The sequence below is a fragment of the Schistocerca piceifrons genome, chromosome 3 (genome assembly GCF_021461385.2).
Source record: "Schistocerca piceifrons isolate TAMUIC-IGC-003096 chromosome 3, iqSchPice1.1, whole genome shotgun sequence".
Lineage (NCBI taxonomy): Eukaryota > Metazoa > Arthropoda > Insecta > Orthoptera > Acrididae > Schistocerca > Schistocerca piceifrons.
In genome coordinates, this window is record NC_060140.1 from 390,481,201 (window position 1) to 390,503,178 (window position 21,978).

Genomic DNA, 21,978 nt, shown 5'->3' on the forward strand with positions numbered 1-21,978 from the left:
ACCATCATGCCGGGTGATACGCCAGTATGGTAAACAGAACCTGGATTCATCCGAAAAAAAAATGTCCCCATCTGTTGACTCAGGGATCAAGACATGGCTGCACGATCTGTTACAGCCATGTGGATAAGATGCCTGTCATCTCGACTGCTAGTGATACGAGGCCGTTGGGACCCAGCACGGCGTTCCGTATTACCCCCCTGAACCCACCGATTCCATATTCTGCTAACAGTCATTGGATCTTGACCAACGCGAGTAGCAATGACGCAATACGATAAACCGCAATCATGATAGGCTGCAATCCGACCATTATCAAAGTCGGAAACGTGATGGTAAGCATTTCTCCTCCTTAAACGAGGAATCACTAGGCAGTGCTGGTCAATTGCTGTTTGTGTATAAGAAATTGGTTGGAAACTTTCCTCATGTCAGCATGTTGTAGGTGTCGCCACTGGCGCCAACCTCACGTGAATGCTCTGAAAAGCTAATCATTTGTATATCAGAGCATCGTCTTCCTGTCAGGTAAATTTCGCGTTTGTAGCACGTCATCATTGTGGTGTAGCAATTTTAATCACCAGTAGTGTAGTACCCACCACTACAGACCTTAAGATTTCTTGCGGAGTACAGCTGTAGAGATATGTAGAAGAAATAAAAAGTCTAAGGTTTGCCGAAAAATATGTGATTCCATCAGATAGCAAAGGACACGGAAGAAGTGTTGAATGGAGTGATTAGTGCCTTTAAAAGAGAATGTAATATGAAAAAGAGCAAAAGCAAAACAAGGCTTATAGAATGCAGCCAAATTAATTCAGGTGATGCTAAGGGAATTTAATTAGGAAATTAGACAGTAAAATCCATAAATCAGGTTTGTTATTTGGGGACAACAGAACCAATACTGATGATGACCAAAGTAGAGATGATGTAAATTGCATACTGACAATATCACAGGAAGCATTTCTAAAGGAGAGAAATTTACTAAAATATAATAGCAATTTAAATGTTAGAGAGTATCTTCTGATGGCATTTGCATGGAGTGTAGCTTCATATAGAAGTGAAATATGTATAATATATATTTGAGACAAGCAGACAGGAAGAGAATAGAAGCTTTTGAAATGTGGTGCTATAGAAGAATGCTGGAGATGAGATGAGTAAAAATAATGAACTGAATCAAAGCATGGAAAAGAAATTTATGACACTCTTTCAGTAAAATAAGGACACATCCTGACGTATCATAGAAATGTCAATTCAGTAATGACAATGTAAGGAATTGAGAGTGGATGGGGATAGAGGAGATAAAATATGAGATTTTCTGTGGGTGTTTCATTTACTTAGTATGTTATAACTGTACATAACCGTCATTGAAATGTAAACTCCTACTTTCGTCATACAATCCTGTATAATGCCAATATCATCTATTTTAAATGAATTTGCTTAAGTGCAGTAAGAAATGTTTTGTGCAATAGTGTCTTTTACATACATATGGTAACTGAGGATTGCAGTACCTAGATAAGCTTAAGGTACATACTTGCCACACATTAAAAGAACAGTATTCTTGAATAGGTTTTTGTTGGTGAAGATAGTTTTGACACTCATGTTTGGACTTCTTTGTTGAGACAATATATTCAGCTTGCTGAACATATTTTGTGGTACTGGCTTGCCATTTACTTTAGCAATATGTTGAAGAACCTTGAGAGCCTCTTCTGGATGGCCCTTGCTAATATACCACCGAGGAGATTCAGGGAGATACCTGCAGAACATAATTTATCAAGGTACTACCACATTATCATTGCAGAAATTCAATTTCATATTTAACAGATTAACTGACTCTGCTGATCACAAACATTTTGAAAAAGTAGTAGGCCTATTTATGAACTGTCTTGGAAGATTAGAGTGTACTTTAAGTGTCATGCCTGCATTGCTCAGTCGGTAGGAGTATTACCAACAGAAGTCAAAGTTCCTGGTTCATGTACCAGTCCAGAAAATGGTTTTAAGAAGGATCAGAACAGCACCCACTCCACTGCAGAGTAAAGCATTCAGTGTTTATGGTAGAAGTGAAATCTGATGAAGTGCAGTTATCCCTCCTTACCACATTTCAAGGATTTCTATTTAATCAAATGAAATGTAACCCAGGATAAATATACCACCATGGTCCATCATATTAATGACTTATCAGGTAATAATAATAATAATAATAATAATAATAATAATAATAATAATAATAATATCAGACTTTTGCAGATGATTGAGTTACATTACACTGTACTGTCTCGAAGAGCTGCACAAACATTCAGTCCTGTCTTAATTAGATTTCAAACTGATGCAAAGATTGCCAACATGTTTTAAATGTTTATAAATGTAATCAAAACACCATAAAAAATTTAAAAATCTACTTATTATCAAGTGATACAGATAATAATAGATTAAATCTCATTAAAAACTGAATTCAAGAATCAAACATTTTTGTACACCATTGATCATTTTCCATGAAATCAGTTTCATCACTGTAACATAATACAGAATGTAGTAACACATATGGGTACTTAAAAATAAAATACGTTAATGTCAGTTAATTATACCACACATATTGAACACAGCAATAATAAAGTACACCACAGAAAAATTTCTAAGAGCTAGTGCCCGTAAGTTATAGTATAATACAGTATAGTACAAACCCTGTGCAACAGTAATCGGGTAGAGCATACAGGACTTAATTGTATGAACTGCAGAAGCATAACTACACAAAATGTAAACACAGCACACAATAATATAATAAACTATAGGAAACACTGTTAAATGCTAATATTCTCCAGAGGCACTTCAAAGAATTCTTTAATATGATAAAATGGGTTATCTGATAGGCAGCTGTACCACTTTGCGACATGCATAGGACCTCTATTTTATTTTTAAAATATTCTTGATGTGAGGGGATCATCCACATACAATCAGATCCTATGACATATGAGTACAAGACAGGAAAAGTCCTGAGTATGTCCCCCTAAGGTAATATAAGCTCACTAAATCCCTAAGTTTGAAAATTAGGTATGACACCCTAAGATATATTTTCAGGCAGATGATTGATATGTTCCAGTGGAATATGGAGTCAATGTAAACACCTAAAAGTTTTTGTGACTTATTTTATACTTTATTTGACATTCCCATTACGAGTTATTGGGTTTTATTAGGATTACACAGGAGTATTAGATTCAAATTTGTCAAAGGCCATATCAACAGTTTCTTTTGCTATCCTATTCAGATCTGAAATCCTTCAACATATGGTAAGTAGTGTCGTATCATCGGCATAACATATGACAGAGTGAGCTATATTATTAGGTAAATCATTGATTGCTCTAATGAAGAAGGGTCCTAGAATAGATCCTTGGGTAACATCTCTGCTGGTTTCCATCAAAGAGCAATTTATATTTCTGATACAAATTGTTTGCTGTTGCATAAATAAGAATACATTACATTTAATGTGCTACCACACACACACACACAATAAAACTTCACCTTCCTTGGTAGTATGTCAACAGGAATGCAATCTAATGCTTTGATTGCATCACATAATAGCAGTGACAGCATGTTTTTGTCTTTGTGAGCTGTTCAAGTTTGATACACAATTTCCAAAATGGCTGCTGTTGTTTTTCTGCCCTTGCAAAAACCAAACTGACTGTTACATAGGAACTTGTTTTTCTCAGATTAGCTGCTTATTTGTGTATGTAGCAGTGCCTCAAATATCTTTGAAAATATTGGCACAATTGTAAAATTTTAAGCAAAATCATCAGAACAACAAAATTTGTATATTTCATTTAAAAAAAATCACAACATTAAGGTAAGAACTATAAACAACATAGGAAACAATCAGACTGGGAAAATGAATTTGGAAACTTCATTTGAAAATAAATAAAGAACAGGCCATGGAACACTAGCTGGTTTTTTGTTTTTTTTTAGGAAATAAATAAAGCAATTCAAGAAGTCACTACATAGAAGTGATTTGTGTGCACATGCAAAGATTTTAATTAACAAGTGATTGGAACATATGCAAAAACTGCCCATAAAATAGTAATGAGGGGCACTTGTGCATGAAATGTAAGTATTGGTAACACGGGGAGTGTGTGAAAATAAACCTAAAGTACATAAACAATTAAGATCACTGGTCATCTCATCAGTACACTGCACAAACAGCAGAAAATAAAATAAAATAATCCAAAGATAAGAAAATATTTGTATTATAAGATGATGTATCATAATCATTTCCAAATGCAAGGCATGTTCCAAAACTAAATATACTAGATTTTTATAGGAGGTTTGTACCAAAAGTAAGGTTCCCAATGAGCTACAACCTCGAGGGAAGGTACTAGGCTAAATCTGACAACAGTGCCATGCGCAGTGGTTCCCCCACTCTCGAGCCCGCCTGTTTGCGATTTGCTATGTCACTCAATGTTGGCTTGGTGGCCATCAAAAATGGAAGTGTTGATCACCGCTCCCGCCAAGTGCGAGGTTCGATCAGTGATCCGGTTTCTCCACACAAGGAAGTTACCACCCATGGAGATTCATCGACAACTGCCTGGGGTTTATTATGAAGAGTGCATGACCATTCAGCACATCCTCAAATGGTGCAGTGCTTTTGCTGAGGCTCACACAGAAGCTCAAGATGGAGAATGGACTGGAAGACCTCCAGTTTCAGATGTGATTGGCCAGAAGACCAACACTGAGCTGCTCAAAGATAGGAGGGTCACTAACTGTGAACTTATTGAACGCATTCCTGAAGCTTCTAATGGCACAACTGAAAGAAATTTAACAGAAATGTTGGATTATTGCAAGGTGTGTGCTCACTGGGTCCCCTAAATGCTGACTGACAGACACAAGGAGCAATGCCTTGATTGTGCTCGCAAGTTTCCTCAAGAATGTAAGAGGGGAGGCAACAAGGATAAGTTGTTGGACACTGTCATCTTGGGAGATGAAATGTGGGTGTTTCACTACACCCCTAAAAGAAAACAATCTCGTCAGTGGTGTCACTCTAGTTCACTGCCACCAGAGAAATTCAAACAAATACAGTTGGCAGGAAAGGTTATGGTGACTGTGTTTTGGGATTGGAATGGGGTACTACTCACAAATTTCATGCAACCTGGGATGACAATAAACTCAGACAGATATTGTGAAACACTGACCAAACTCTGGCGAGCAATCCAGAATCACTGGAAAGGGTGACTGATGGAGGGAGTAGTGCTTCTTCATGACACTGCTCATCTCCATGTTGCTCATCAAACACAAGAGCTTTTGAAGAAATTAGGGTGATTCGGACATGTCCGAAAGAACAGATACCATCTTAGTAAATATATAGTTAAGGCTCACCAGCCACTTGACCATCTTCTTCTTCTGTGCAAATGCACAAACAATGCCTGAACTCTTACGGGAATCGGCAACGCGCTGCGAGTAATGAGTATAATGGGCGGGGGCACTACGAAGGTAGTGTGGGACAATAAGTTGAGAATGTGGGTTTCATGGGAGGCATGCCAGAGGTAAAACCCTGCAGTCGCGCTATCCTCTGTGTCCTTGGTGGCTCAGATGGATAGAGCATCAGCCATGTAAGCAGGAGATCCCGCGTTCGAGTCCCGGTCGGGGCACACATTTTCATCTGTCCCCGTTGACGTATGTCAATGCCTGTAAGCAGCTAAGGATGTTTATTTCATTGTAATATCACCTCTTTCCCAAGCTAAAGAAACACTTAGGTGGCAAACACTTCAAGAGTGACAATGAAGTCCAATAAGAGATCACACACTTCCTCGACAGGTTGGTAGGAGACTTCTTTGACTTATGAATACAAAAGCTGAAGCATAGTCTTCAAAAGTGTGTCAGAAAAAATGGAGACCTTGTTGAAAAATAGACAAAAGTGCAAGCTTTTCATTTATGTCTAAATTAATAACAATGAACAATGTTTGCTATTTGTAAAAGTTTGAGGAAACCTTACTTTTGGTACAACTCTCATTTTTTTAAAAAAAAAGCGTATCTGAAAAAATTGCAGGATGATGTTGGTACACTTGGTGACAATTTTTTTACATAATCACCATCTAATTCAGTGCATGTGTTGAGCCATGGCACAAGCTTCTTTATGCCACCCTCGAAGAATTCTCTCACCAGGTTCCTACCCCATTTCAGAACCTCTTTCTGCACATGCCCGTAAGTTGAGAATTTAATTCATTTGATGTTTGCCTTCAGGTAGGTGAAAAGACAATAACCTGATGGCATCCAGTCAAGAGAATACAGCTGGTGGTTCAAAACATCCCAACCAAATGACTCCAAGAGCACCTTGGTTGTTAAGGCTGCATTAGGATGGGCACTGTTTTGCAACAGACACGCTCCTCTCATCTGCATTCCCATACTGTTGTTTTTAATGCTCCTTTTCAGTTTTTGTGAGGTCTCTCAATATCGTTTTGCATTGATGGTTTCCCACTGAAGCAGGAATTAGACCAAAATGATGCTTTTTTGGTCCCAAAATAAGGAGGTCATAATTTTCTTGCCATAAATTGTGGTTTTGAATTTTTTAACAGATGGGGAACTGGTGTGACACCACTGTAATGACTGTCTTTTTCTCTCAGGCATCTAATTAGCCACCTAGATTTCATCTCCAATCACAATAGAGCTCAGAAAATCCTCAACTTCCAACTCAAGTAACTCAAGAAACTTGGGGGCATTGCTGATCTAAATTTTCTTGTGCTACTCTGTCAGCTGTTTTGGGACCCATGTGGTGCACACTTTCCACTACCCAAGCATTTCTGTGAGTGCTTCATGTAAGACAGTTTTGGAGAATTGTGGAAGCATTGCAGAAATTTTATCCATTGCCAATTGCTGATCTTCAAAAAATCAATTTTTTGCAGCAACTCATTAGTGAAAATGGAAGGTCTCCCACTCCTCTGTTTATCACAAACATTTGTTTCACCTCTGCTGAACTTCCTGCACCATTTAAACACCCTTCTTCTGTTCAGAACACCTTCTCTATAAACCATTTTGATTCATGAAAAAATTTTGGTAGGTGTTATTCCTTCTGCAAGTAAGGAGTGAATCACAGCATGTAGCTCACACTTGGTGGGATTTCTTACTGACATCTTACATGCATTTGGACACTACAATGTGAGTTTATGTACTGTATGTTCCTTCAATGCTCACTGTGGTTAGGGGATTCTCCTCTTAGTGTTGTGAACCCTTGAAAAACAAAATAACCACAGCCCATTCTGGTCACAGTACACTCACTTCTGGAACATGCATGGTACCAAAAAATTCAGGCAGAATATCAACAGCTGCAAAACAAATACAATGCAATTGTCCATGAATGCTACCAAAGCTACAACACGGCCATTTACCACAGCAAATTTAGTGCATACCGAAGAAAATACTGAAACCATCTATACAGTAAGTTTTATTCCCACATTTGTGTTACATAGCAAGTCTGTAGTTCTGTATTCAGTTTATGAAAAAGAAAATTAGACAGTATAGTCAAAAATGCAGACAACTCATCTAACAAAGAAGATTCTAGCAACTGGAAGCACACAGAAACTTTTAGTTTATGGGCTCTGTCACAAGAGAAGACTTTTTGCACCCTTTCCTGACACTGTTATCATGAAAGTTAAATCTGGAACTACGTTAACTTCTGTAGTTGGAAACCTAAGCAACCAAACAAGCATCTGAAGAAGGATAAGCACATTCTGATGATAGGTGGCCCCAGTGATATTTATAAGAACAAAAGCAAACAGCACTTTGAATATACAGAGCGCTATTGGCAGAACTTTAAAAAATGAATGTCACCACAATGAATATACTATTATTGTATGATCTGCCTAAGCAGCCAAGTTTTAACAAAGAAATGAGCATTAATATTCAGAGATACAGATACTGGGTAGAAAATTCAAGCATGTTCAGGGACAAGTAATAATCAAAATGAACTGTGGCATAGAGTGCCATAAATATCGATATTTGTTCAGTGTATAAGTGTGCTATCTTTGAGGAGAGGGCTTTGGGGAGGATGTTGGCCGCTAATGGCAGTTAGCCTCCGGACTTGTATCTGTGTAGAAGCGAAGCGCTAATAAATCTGTATCTGAGAGAATTCTAGTTGTTTACCTACAACTATATCCTATTCCCTCACTGGTGACCCCGTTTTTTGTGTAATATGCATCCGAGTTACCGCCCAAAGGTTATTTACACGCCTACCATGTTGGGTTTCTTCGCGATCGCAAGGGCCGTTGTTCAGCTTCAGACAATGGCCTTTCAGCACTCACCACTGCCCGGATTTCAGCAACATCTCTCCAGCACTCCTGCCATCATAGTGGACATGCCGCAAGGCTCTTTGGAATCTTTCAGCCTGAATATGCAGTGGAATTCATCGAGTGCTGCCAGTTTCTTCCAACCGCCAACAGTCGCGGACTCTGGCTTTGTTAGCCTAGACCTTTCCATGTGTTCTCCACAGAGTGTTGTTTGGAACATTCCTACTCCTATGTTGAATGCACAGTTCAATACAGTTCATGGCGTCGAGTGAAGTTTTGCTACTTTGGAAAATCCAGTAGTAAATTCATACTTGAATCAGTTCCTGCCACGTGTGTATCCTTCCGCGCCAGCTGGTCAATGGGTGCTCAATGCTCGCCAAACAGCAAATATCACACCGAGTGTGCATCCTAGTGGACATGTGTGGGATCCTTGTGTTGCTTCTAATAAAGTCAACAATTCTGTGTTGGACAGTAACTACCCAGACATCTACAACCAGGCCCACCACTCACGGTCGAGTGAATACAGTGTGCATAACGGATATTCATCAGAGTACTTAAGTACTTGTGGCTTCTCTCCAAGCTACCACGTCAATGAGAATGCACATTTTGACTATGATCCTCACACTGTTCAAGCATCCATCGCTTCTCAGCCGCCGCCAGGTCTCTGTCCCAGCTGTGGCAGTGCATCCGTCTTCTCATCGATGAGCAAGTTATGCCTGATGACACGCTCGCAGAAATATGGACAGAAAAGCTGCCTTTGCCTGTCAAGACTGCAATCTCTGCATATGAAGATAGGCCAGTAAATGAACGTTTACGTGCCGCCAAAAGAGCATACTCCACCAGGCAACGTGAGATCCGTGCACTGCATTCTGGATGTGACTGCACTAAGAAGCTTTCTGACACCACACCCTTGTCTGGTGCTCCTAATAACAAGTTTGTTAAACTAGCCGCCCTGCCTGCACCTTCAGCTCTCCACAACGACAGTGTATCGGCCTCTGTGGAAGACTCTGGGTCACATACTCTGTCACTTAGCAACTGCCGACAGGAGCACAGGCCCGCCCAACCTTACTGTTTCTTCCACGCAAGATTCGGGGAGCAAGCTCGCAAATGCCAGTCACCGTGTTCTTACCCAAACTCCAACCACAGGTAGGCTGCGGTGCCACCGCCTGCGATGTAAACAATGGGCACCATCCAACATTGCATTCCATTTCGGACAACAACAGTAAGTGTGGTCTAGTCTATGTTCGCGATTTACAATCAGGTGTACATTTTCTGGTAGACACTGGTGCAGACGTCTCTTTGCTGCCGGTTTGCCTAGCAACCAATAAAGTGCAACCGCACAAAACAGTACTTCTTGCAGTGAACTTGCCTACCCTACAGTATTCGGGTTCTCCTCTGCATACAGTGAAACTTTCGCCCGAGTGCAAGCTGGAGTGGACATTTTTAGTGTCAACAATTGAAGAACCTATTCTTGGAATTGATTTCCTCAAGCACTATCAGTTGTCACTAGATTTTGTGCAAAATACTGTGTTTTACCCCCCACTAAACAAACATATTCCTTTCGCTCCGCCATGTGACAGTTCGGTTAACACCAAACATGTGTGCTGTGCTAAGAAGTGTTTAAACCTATCCTTGGAGCTGCAATCTTGGACAAACAAGTGGCTAGTGGAGTGCGCCAAGTCTTCGAATTTGCGGATGGAAATGCTGCTGCATCTCCGCAACATACACCACGAGTTGGCCTCCACAACAATGCCTCGCGACACTACAAGCAGACAACTTGTAGGCTACAGACAATGTCAGTCTGTGCCAATCTGGTGTTCCCATGCCCGCGCACGTTAACGACAATGTTGTGAACTCCGTAAACTGTGTCAGCACCCCACCTTGTAATGACAGTGTGCCAGAGTGCTCATATTCCTTGCGTTCCGAACGGACAGTTAACTTCCCAAGCTTGTGGCAATGAGCTACAGCCATCTGCTGTTAGGCCACGCCCACTCATGCCTACAGCGCTCGTAGCGGCACGGCCCGCTACCAAGAACCAGTGTACCACCCTTGCCCATGTTAACACGCATGCGGCCTTTACGCAGCCTACGAGCGGTTGGCATACCTGTACTTCCGTGCCCTCAGTGCCACAGCTTTGCCTGTCCGCCACCGCCTGCTCTGCTTCACGGACATCTGACTGTCGTGCCGCACCATGTATTGCAGTAGTCACTAATGGCACAGGTCATCGGTTACATCTAACCAATGTGCCGCCCATATCGCAACGCCCACGCCGCCTTAAGCTGGAATTTATGAAAATTGCAAAAGAACAATTAGATGATCTATTACAAAAGGGAATAATTGTACCTTCTTCCGGTTGCTGGGCTAGTCCTATCCTGTTTGACAAAAAGAAAGACGGTACTTGGCGTATGGTCGGAGACTATAGGTGTTTAAATGCCCGCACCATTATTGATAAATACCCGGTCACACACATTACAGACTTCAATCATCCACTCGCAGGTGCAAAGTACTTCTCTCTTTTGGACTGTAAGCATGCATTTCATCAGACACCTATGGCTCAGGAGGATATTGAAAAGACTGCCATAACCACTCTTTTCGGGCTGTTTCAGTACAAATTTATGCTGTTTGGGTTGAAAAACGCCCCCCAAACGTGGCAGCGTTTCATCAATCAAACTTTATCCCATCTATACTTTTGTTTCGTATACACGGACGACATATTGGTTTTTGCTTCTACTTTGGAACAAAGTGAGGAGCGTGTTCAAGTCGTGACAGATATTTTAGCAGTGAACAATAAAAAGACTCAATTGCACCAGTCATCCCTCACATTCCTAAGTTATGTTGTGTCGTCGGATGGTCTGACACCACCGCAGGACAAGATCAAGCCTGTTCTCGAGATGCCATGCCCCCAGACCTATAGGGAATTATGAAGGTTCATCGGAACAGTTAATTATTACCGTAAACATTTGCCAGCCGCTTCTGCGGTACAGGCTCCTCTCACAGATGCTCTCGCTGGCCCACAAATGTCTGGCACCCGCCAGTTCCCATGGACACCAGTCATGGACAAGGCATTTAAGAAACTCAAACAGCTGTTGGCCTCCGCTGCCACTATCGCTCACCCATGTGCGGACGCCACAATGTTTATCACTACTGTCGCTAGTGACAATGCTGTCGGCACAGTACTGAGTCAGACTTACAATGATGTTGTGACCCCCTGTAGTTTTTCTCAAAAAAGCTAAACAACGTGCAGAAGAAATACTCAGCATTTGACAGAGAATTACTCACAGTTTACGAGGCCATAAGACACTTCAGATCTGATGTTGAGGGACGAGATTTCTATGTGCTCACTGATCACAAGACGTTGGTTCCTGCCATAAAAAATCCTGCGGCTGATCCGCCCCCACGACGCTTTCGTCACATCGATTACATCTTGCAATTTACAAATGCCATTCGCTACATCCAAGGAGCGAACAATGTGGTTGCTGACTTTCTCTCACGCGTTGGTGCTGTCACAACCTTAATTGACTTAACGGACCTACCTCGGTTGCAATCGGCAGACCCAGATACCATGCAGTTAATTTCGGACCACAGTTCCTATCTCCAACCGGTACGCTCTACTTTCCCTGGCATATCTGACTTAGTGTGGTGTGATGAATCAACTGGTACATTGCGGCCATTCATTCCTAAGCCCCTTCAACGCCATGTCTTTGACAAATTACACACATTAACACACCCTGTTGTCAAAGCTTCCACCCGTCTGGTAGCTGAATGGTTTGTCTGGAGAGACATGCGCTGTGACTGTCAGTCTTGGGCCAGGGCATGCATGTTGTGTCAACAGAACAAAGTATCCAGGCACACTTCACAACCCCTTGGCTGTTTTGCCTAACTGCCAGGCCGGTTTCATCATGTTCATGTGGACCTCGTAGGCCCTTTGCCCCCCCTCCGAGGGTTTCCGTTACTTGTATACAACTATTGACAGGATGACTCTGTGGGCTGAGGCTGTGTCTATTCTGAACATTACCTCTGAGACAGTAATTCAAGCATTCTTAGATTCGTGGATCTCTAGATTTGTCTCACCTGTTTACCTCACCACTGACCAGGGACGGCAATTCGAGTCTTCAGTATTCTCTGACTCACGTAAAATGTGTGGTATTGTCAAAATTCATACTTCCGCACCCAAAGCAATGGGCTTGTCAAGCGATGGCATCACACCTTAAAATCTGCCTTGCGTTGCAATGACTCACTATGGACAGAAGCACTGCTCTTCGTGCTTCTTGGCCTTCATGCGACTTTCAAGGAAGACCTCAAGGGTTCCGTAGCCGAGTTTGTGTATGGCCAACCTCTGGTTTTGCCTGGAGAATTAGTCACTCCCACCCCACTTCCACGGCCCTCTGAACTCCCTTCACTTCTCGAGCGAGTGCGCTTGCACTGCAGCAAAATTCAGTTGCCACTTCTGGCTACTCGTACACCTCCACGCATGTACGTACCGCACATGCTAGACTCTTGTGAGTACGTGTTCCTCAGAGATGACCCAATCAAAGCCCCACTTCAGTCGCCCTACACAGGTCCTTACAAGGTCATCAAACACTCCGAGAATAACATGGATTTCCTCATAAAAGACTCTGTAACCACTGTCTCACTCAACCGAGTGAAACCAGCTTTCATTGAGCCTCAGGTGAACCTCCCTGATTCTGCTCTTATTTCTCCCACTCCTGCTTCAAGCGGCCATCCATCTTCTCATACCATACATTCGGGTATTGATTCTCCACAGCGTGCTTCTCTGCCGAGCACTGCTTCTTCTCCGCATTCATCTAATTCGAGTGGCCAATCTTTTCGAGGTTTCACTCCTCACAGCCCTCACAGTCAAACTGCCAACCACTCTGATTCTGCCATTGTTACCATCTTCATGTGACAGCTCTTTGTCATGCCGTGTGTGGTACTCACATGTGACAATGTTGAGGGAGGAAGTGCAGAAACTCGTGTGGTGCACCGCTTTAAATTGAGCACAAGTGCTGAGTGTGGCAATTTATGTGCCTTTGTTAGGCCTTCTGGCAAGGTGATTCTCCGCCTGCCTGCTGACAAAGTGCTACACCTCCACTCCAGGACAGGACATTGTCTTCAGCCACCGGTGTCACTTGCTGACTTTGCTGTCAACATACCGCGTTTCATCCCCCAGTCTCCTACCAGTCGACCGCTTCCACTTGACGTGGAAGAACTGTACGTTACCTTCCTAACTTCTCACCCCCCACCCCCCATTCACAGGGACGTACTCCATACTGCGCAGTGGGGGGGGGGGGGGTCTATGTGGCATAGAGCGCCATAAATATTGATATTTGTTCAGTGACAAGTGTGCTATCTTTGAGGAGAGGGCCTTGGGGAGGATGTTGGCCGCTAACGGCAGTTAGCCTCTGGACTTGTATCTTTGTAGAAGGGAAGTGCTAATAAATCTGCATCTGAGAGAATTCTAGTTGTTTACCTACAACTATATCCTACTCTCTCAGAACCATGAAGAAAATGCCAGGCATGGACTTCATTCAAACAAAAATGGAAAGGGACAGTGAGTGAGTTAAGCAGTTACCAGGGTTCAGAAATAACTTATCATTTGAGTGCAGTGTGAAAGACCACTGAAATTTTAGCGTATTCAGAACACCTTATGAATAAGCGCCATCATTCGTACAGACCAAAATGTTGACAAAAATGACTTGTTTCCTGTTGGGTTAATGAACCTAAATTTATAGTATCAAATAGACAAGCTCAGTTTGCTACAAGTGTTTTGGCTAAGCATTAACCACACTTATTGGTAGTAACAGAATATGAACTGACAGTTAGTGAAACTATTTATTACAAGCTGAAGGGCTATGCATCATGAAATAGCTACTGCAGGCAACATCAAAGGAAAGGCAGGGACTTTATTTCCATTTTAAAAGAATCTCATTTGTATTTCCATGTAAAAGAAGCTCATTACAAAAAATAAACAATAATTGCAATGTAGATTAGCTACACAAAATTACTGCAATCTACCAACCCCAAATGCTGCTTTGTTGTTCTACACTTTAAGAGCTAATATGTAATTATCAATTACAATAATTTTTGAAAATATAATGTGACTAAATAGATAAAAATATCTATTCATCAAGTAGTGGCAGGAGAAAACATATGCAAATGTTAAGTAAATGTACAAGATTTCGGAGCCAGTAGCTCTTCCTCATGAAAGGGTTGAAAGGGAAGGAAGATGGATGAAGGAAAAGAACTGGATAGGTTTAGGAATTGGGGAGAGTTCAGATAAGTCACTCAGAACTCTGCTCGTGGGAGACTTACTGTATGGGATCAGAAGGCTGGGGCTGCACTGCATCAGATCTGAAAACCTGAGAGCTTAAAGGTGGAAGATAGGGTATTAAGCACGACAGATTGTTGACTAAACACAACACATTTAAAAAAAGAAAAAGAAAAGAAAAATTAAATGCATTGTATGTGGCAGAGGCAAAGGGTGGGAGGAAAACAGATCAGAAAATAAAAAAATGTAGAAAACTAAAAGGGTATGAAGAAAATAATAGTTAATGATAAGAAATGCTGAGACTGAAGAAATTAAATTAAGGCCAGATGTCTGGTAAGAACCATGGCCATATTTTAACTCCAGTTCCCACCTACGGAGTTCTGAGAAACTGGATTAAATTCCTCTTCCAACTTCAATTAATGTTTGAGTTCTCCTAACAACACTACATATAGCTCTTCAGAGGTCATCTTAGCAATCCTTCATGACAGCAGCACTATTCCTAATCTAAATGATCAATTTGTCTCTTGTATCAACTATTATTTGTGGAATTCACATTTCAACCAGCCCCACAGGCAAAAATCAAAAGGGGAATGTTCAGGGATCATTGTGGCCTAGAAACATGACTATTTCTGCTGATCTATCTTCCAGGCAATGTTAGATTTAAATGATGCTTTAGTTGATGACCAGAACATGCTTGGGGCCCCACCACTAAGCCAGTTCTTGCTGTAAAGGTAACATCTGCCAAAAACGCTGGTAGTTCATTTCAATAAAGTCCAGGTAGCATTATTTTGTTGTTGTTGCCAAGGTCTTCATCTGAAGACTGTTTTGATGTAGCTCTCAATGATACTCTATCTGTGCAAATCTTTTCCTGTCCAAATAACTACTGCAACCTATATTCTTCTGAGTCTGCCTACTGTCTCTATGAGTTTTATCCCCTACACTTCCCTCCAGTACTAAAACTGCTGATACCTCAACATTTCAGAATGTGTCCAATCAGCTGATCCCTTCTTTTAACCCAGTTGTGCCACAAATTTCTTGTCTCTCCAGTTCTGGTCAGTACAGCCTCATTAATTATGTAAGCTACTCATTTAATCTTCAGCATTCTTCTGAAGCACCACATTTCCAAAGCTTCTATTCTCTTCTTGTCTAAACTAGTCATCATTTGTGTTTCACTTCCATACAAAGCCACACTCCAGACAAACACATTCAGAAAAGACTTCTTAACACCTAAATTTATATTCGATGTTAATAAATTCCTTGTCTTCAGAAATTCTGTTCTTGTCATCGCCAGCGTGCATTTTATATCCACAATTTCAGCCATCATCGGTTATTATGCTGCCTAAATAGAAAAAGTCATCTACTACTTTTAGTGTCCTGTTTCCTGTTCTAATTCCCACAGCACCGCCTCATGTAATTCGACTACATTCCATTATCCTTTTTTTGCTTTTGGTGATGTATGTCTTACATCCTCCTTTCAAGACACTGCCTATTTCTGTCCCTGACAGAATTAAAAAGTCATCAGCAAACCTCAAAGTTTCTTTTGCAAATTGAAGATGGAAGAGGTAGAAAGGAAAGGAACAGAAAAGAACAAAAGGAACTAATGTTATTAGCTGTATTTATGTGGAATCACTGGTGATGAGTGGAAATGTGTGTCAGACCAGGTATCCAACCCCGACCGACTCACATTCCCACCAAGTCCCACCTATCTGCAGGTCTCATCCATGTCCTCCATCTTCACTAATTTGAGATTCCCTCTCGAGGTCGAATCGAACGTAAATGAGCATCTGCACTGCATGTTGTGGATTCATAGCCCAGTGTGGTGAATCAATTATAAAAACGTGTGGTGTCTACTGTTCCAGACATGTCTGAACAGACAGATACCATGCATTCAGATAATCCAAAGCTTTTGTTTCTTCTCCCTAAACTTTAATTCCTGTTCCAAATTTTTCTTTGGTTTCCTTTACTGCTTGTTCATTGTAGAGATGATCAGTATTGGAGAGACTACCACCATGGCACACTCCCTTCTCAACCACTGCTTCCCTTTCATGCCCCTCAACTCTTAACTGCTGTCTGATTCCTGCGCAAGTTGTAAAGAGTATTTTGCTCCCTGTATTTTACTCCTGCTACCTTCAGATTTTCAAAAAGTGTATTCCAGTCAATATTATTGAAAGCTTTCTCTAAGTCTATAAATGCTATAAATGTAGGTTTGCCTTTCCTTAACCTCTCTTCTAAGACAGGTTGTAGGGTCAGTATCACCTTGTGTGTTGCTACATTTATTTGGAATCCAAACTGATTTTCCCCAAGATCATCCTCTACCAGTTTTTCCATACTCCTCAAAGAATTTGTTAGTATTTTGTAACCATGACTTATTGAACTGACAGTTCGGTAATTTTGACAACTTTCAGTGACTGCTTTCTTTGGAATGGGAAATATTACACCCTTCTTGAAGTCTGAGGGCATTTCGCATGTCTCATAAGTCTTGCACACCAGATGAAGAGTTTTGTCACAGGCTGGTTCCCCAAAGGCTGTCAGCAGTCCTGACAATTTCATCGACTCCAGGTGCCTTGTTTCACCACTCTGTCAAGTTGTTCTCACTGTATCACATCTCCCCTCTCATCTTCATCTATGTCCTCTTTCATATCCATAATACTGCTTTCAAGTTCATCTCCTAGTGTAGACCCTCTATATACTCCTTCCACATTTCAGCTTCTTGGCTTAGGACCCTTTTTCCATCCAAGCTGTTGATTTTCACCCAGCTGCTTTTCTTTTCTCTAAAGGCCTTTTTAGTTTTCCTGTACATGGTATCTGTCTTTCCTTTAGTCAAACATGATTCTAGATCCTTAAATTTGTCTCTAGCCATTCCTGCTTAACGAATTTGCAGTTCCCAATCAATCTCATTTTTCAGACATTTGCATTCACTTTTGCTTGCTTCATTTTCTGCGTTTTTATGCTTTGTCCTTCCATCAGTTAAATTCAGTATCTCCTGTGTTATCCATTGATTTCTATTAGGCCTTGTTTTTTTCTCTATTTGATCTTCTGTTGCCTTCACGATTTCATCTCTCAAAGTGACCCACTCATTTCCTACTGTATTTCTTTCCCCTGTTCTAGTCAACTGTTGTCAAATGCTACCTTTAGAGCTCTCAACTACTTCTGGTTCTTTCAACTTATCCATGCCCCATCTCCTTAATCTCATACCCTTTTGCAATTTCTTCTGATTTTAAGCTACAGTTCATGATCAATAAATTGTGATCAATGTCCTCATCCACCACTGTAAATGTCTTGCAATTTAAAATTGGTTCTTAAAGCTTTGTCTTACCAACACATAATCAATCTGACACCTTCTGGTGTCTACAGGTCTCTTCCATGTATAGAACCTTCTTTAATGACTCTTAAACCAAGTGTTAGCAATGATTGAATTACACTCTGTGCAAAATTCTACAGGTAGCTTCCTCTCTCATTCATTTCCCCTAGTGCATATTCACCAACTACTTTTCCATCTCTTCCTTTTCCTACTATTGAATTCCAGTCCCCCACAACTATTAAATTTTCGTTTCCCTTCACTATGTGAATATTTTTGTTTTTAATCTCATCCTACATTTTTTCAATCACTTCATCATCTGTGAAACTAGTTGTGTCTATCTTGGCTACAATAATGTGTTCACTATGCTGTTTGTAGTAGCTTATCTGCGTTCTTACTTTTTTATTCATTATTAAACTTACTCCTGCATTTCCCATATTTCATTTTGTATTTGTAATACTGTATTCATCTGACCAGAAGTCTTGTTCCTACTGCCACTGAACATCACTAATTCCCATCACTAATTCCCACTATATCTTCAACCTATCCATTTCCCTTTTTAAATTTTCTAATCTACCTGCCTGGTCCAACATTCCACACTTTGATCCTTAGAACACCAAGTTTGTTTAATTCTGTGTCTCCTGATACAGTATCCTCCTTAGTAGCCCTTTCCACAGATCTGAAATGGGGGACTGTTCATGTGTTAACTCCAAAATGTTTTACCAAGAGGATGCCACAATCATTTAATCAGACAGTAAAGTTGCATGCCCTTGGGAAAAGTTATGACTGTAGTTTCCCCTTTCTTTCAGCTGTTCACAGTATCAGCAGAACAAGGCTTTTTGGTTGATGTTACAAGGCCAGATCAATCAATCAACCAGACTGTTGCCTCTGTAACTACTGAAGAGGCTACTACCCCTCTTCAGAAACCACGTGTTTGTCTGGCATCATAACAAATATTCCTCTGTTATGGTTGCACATGTGGTACGGCTGTCTGTATTACTGAGGTATACAAGGCACCACACCAATGGCAAGTTACATTGATCGTGTGTGTGTGTGTGTGTGTGTGTGTGTGTGTGTGTGTCCAGATAATAGAACCTAGTAAAACACTGCAGTAACAGGAACAGTCCACACCAGCTGAGTTTATCATCAGTCACCATGCATTCACAAATAAGCATTCTTGAACACGTGTCTCACCAAAGGAATTTGGATTTTTATCAGACTATGATGTGCGGCGTAAGTGTTATTCATATTTTCATGACAACATGATTTCATCAGTAAACAGAATTAAATAGAATACTCAGTGATCCACTATTTGCAAATAACAAAATTCCTATCATCTATCTTCATCTCCTTTTCAAAGACATTGACTCCACTGTAAATTGTAAGAAAAGAAAGTGTGCATACATGTGTCAAAATTCTGCATGTCTTTGTTGAAGGATTATGTTTTACCAATTGAATAATGTCATCCAATTTGTCTAAACTCTGCTTATTTCCACATTCAGTTGAGGTATGCCTGCCAGGTATTATACCAGTCTCTCACAGTTAAGAGAGAACAAGTAAACACTCTTGAATGCGATACTTAAAACATTTATTAATTTTTATCTTGGTTTCTTAAAATAAGTTTTATGTTAATTTTTATTAATCTCCTTAATATCATGCCGCAGTATTACTGTATGGGGGAGAATACCAAAATGTCAGTTTCTCAACTGTTTCAAGATAGCAAAAACAGTTACTTTCATTGAACTCTGTTTATTGAGCCACAGTATCACTAATTTTTGCATTTCAGTTTTTTTTTTCTGTTCAAAGTTGAGGGTAGATTTCACAAGTTTTTGTTATTTTTTTCCACTGCCATGAAATATAATCCAATCAATCAAAACAGTTTAAGATAGGACAACAAGCAGAGCCGGAATTAAGGGGAAGGGGGTGGTGGTGGGGGGAAGAGGTAAGCAGTGCAAAAGTACCCCGGGCGCAGGTCCTCGAAGGTGGTTCATCGGTCCAGGTGCCTAAACAAATACACAAGAAATGCAAATCTAGTATCTGCATTACGATTTTGAACCAAAGTTTGGGGAAAGAGGTCATCACTGAACATGCTGCATTGTTTAAAAACATATATACATACATAATTCATGACTACATAAGTTCCACAGTATTTTCCATCAATTTAAACTGTGAGCATAAAAAAAGTTTTTTAAAAAAAGTGTTTGATTTTTGCATTCAAATTTACTGACTTTATCCAAAAAAACGAAGTTTAAAATGGAAAACTTAGGGAAAAGGCCCAAGAGCACTTCCCTAGGGCCCTTAGGTCCTAGCAGCAGCCCTGTGCACAAGGGCATCACCAGCCAATATTTTAGGGAAGTAGCATGAGAAAGAGGATGAGGAAATGAATAAATTCTTGTACAAGATTCAGGTAGGAAATTGTTCAATATCACTTAATATTACTAACAATTATAACAATTAAAATAAACATTTTAAATGACTTAAATTTAAGGGAAATAAGTTAAAACCCAATCTTCATGGATTTTTTGTAAATTCCTGCAACACTTTGTCAATGAAAGCTTCTTTATTATCAAAAATTAATTTCCTGTAGATGCTCATTATTTCTAGGCCACTGAGACAACTTTCTGCACTCATGCTTTTTGACCAAGTTTATATTCATCTTAAACTGTTTAAAGACCATTAGACAGTGCATGTTGTACAACAGAGAGTAATCAAAATTTTCAAAGCTTTTTGGGTTTCTGGAAAGAAGTTTTTCCATTTCTATAATTATATAACAACTAGCTAGCTTGACTTGGTTCTGTGTATGCCACCATAATTTTTTCCAAAGTTCAATTTCACTTTTAATGTTTCACAAATCATAAAATCAGGTGATAAATCAGTTGATCAACTGACATGGTTTTCATTTGAGCTGGATGTAATTTAGATAAAGTGAATGCTGGAGTGTTTTTATTAGCTAAATGCATTTTGAGAGAAGTAATAATGGAGTCCAAATAACGTATTATAAATGACCTCCTAAATTCCAATGGGTTTTCTGCTGGAGAGTTTCTTTAATGTTGCTGACTTCCAGCAAAGTGCAGTATTATTTTTATGTCTTCAAGACTGATTTTTTCTGCAGTGGCCATAGCTTTTTTCAAACTCTCATCCATTGCTTTTTCCACACTTGAACACCCATGTCTTTACCAGTAATTGTCAAACAACCATCAAATCCCAAACCAAAACATTCTGATAGGTTAAGATTTACTTTGGACAAAAATTCGTTGATGGTCTGTGCAATGGGTTTAGCATCTAGAGCTTTTAACTCGACAAAGCCAACAGATATTTCTTCAACTTTGTTTGGTTTTTCATTGAAATGCCGAAAATCAATAGATAACTGTTCGCTTCCAGAAATATCAGCTGTTTCATCAGCTAATATACTGAATGATTCAGCCTTTTTCACATTCGCCATAATATTAGCCTTAAGAACATCCTCACATATACTGATAATTTCAATTTCGATATGGAAAACTGACTGTCTTTCTCAGTAGACTTGAGGGGTGCTATTTTAAATTGGAAACTCTTGTGCGTTGAATGCTCTTCTCCACGAGTCATGACAACTTTTCTTGAACTAATGAATGATTTTCTTTTTTTTTTTTTACCTTTGACAACAGCAAACAGGGCTCAATCACAGATAGAGTCCAGATTGTCTATGTGCATCACATGGAGGATGTCATGATCGTAACCACATCACAGTTTTCACTGTCCTATCGAGATTTGAACTAAACACATTTTTAGCTTCTTCTGTAGTGGTCAATCCAAGGATTGGTTTGCAACAGCTACAATGGCAGCTTGTCTCCATTCTGTGCATCTTTCAGCTTTTCCCTTCATTTCTTTACAGGTGTTACATCCCACATCTTTCACGATTCGATCCATGTGCCTCAGTCGTGGTCTTCCTCTTGGTCTTTTTCCCTCGACATATCCCTCTATGATTGTGTTCAGGAGTCCTTTCTGTCTTAATAGATGGCCTGTAAATTGCACTCTTCTTTTAACAATGAAACTCCAGAAGCTTCTCTTCTCACCTGCTCTTTCCAGAACTACTTCGTTTGTGACCTTGTTGATACATTTTATTTTGAGCATGCGTCTATAGCACCACATTTCTAAAGAATTTAGCTTCTGGTCTTCCTCTCCACACT

General features: G+C 40.3%; 1 protein-coding gene across 2 annotated transcripts in view; it reads right to left on the reverse strand.

The window, feature by feature from the left end:
• LOC124789403 (solute carrier family 22 member 7-like) overlaps positions 1-21,978 on the reverse strand; it is a 169,097-nt gene that overhangs the window by 28,958 nt on the left and 118,161 nt on the right. For both annotated transcript variants that reach the window (XM_047256746.1, XM_047256745.1), the window contains one exon: positions 1,517-1,738. In XM_047256746.1, the coding sequence (XP_047112702.1) occupies positions 1,517-1,738 (222 nt within the window). The remainder of the gene's footprint in view (positions 1-1,516; positions 1,739-21,978) is intronic.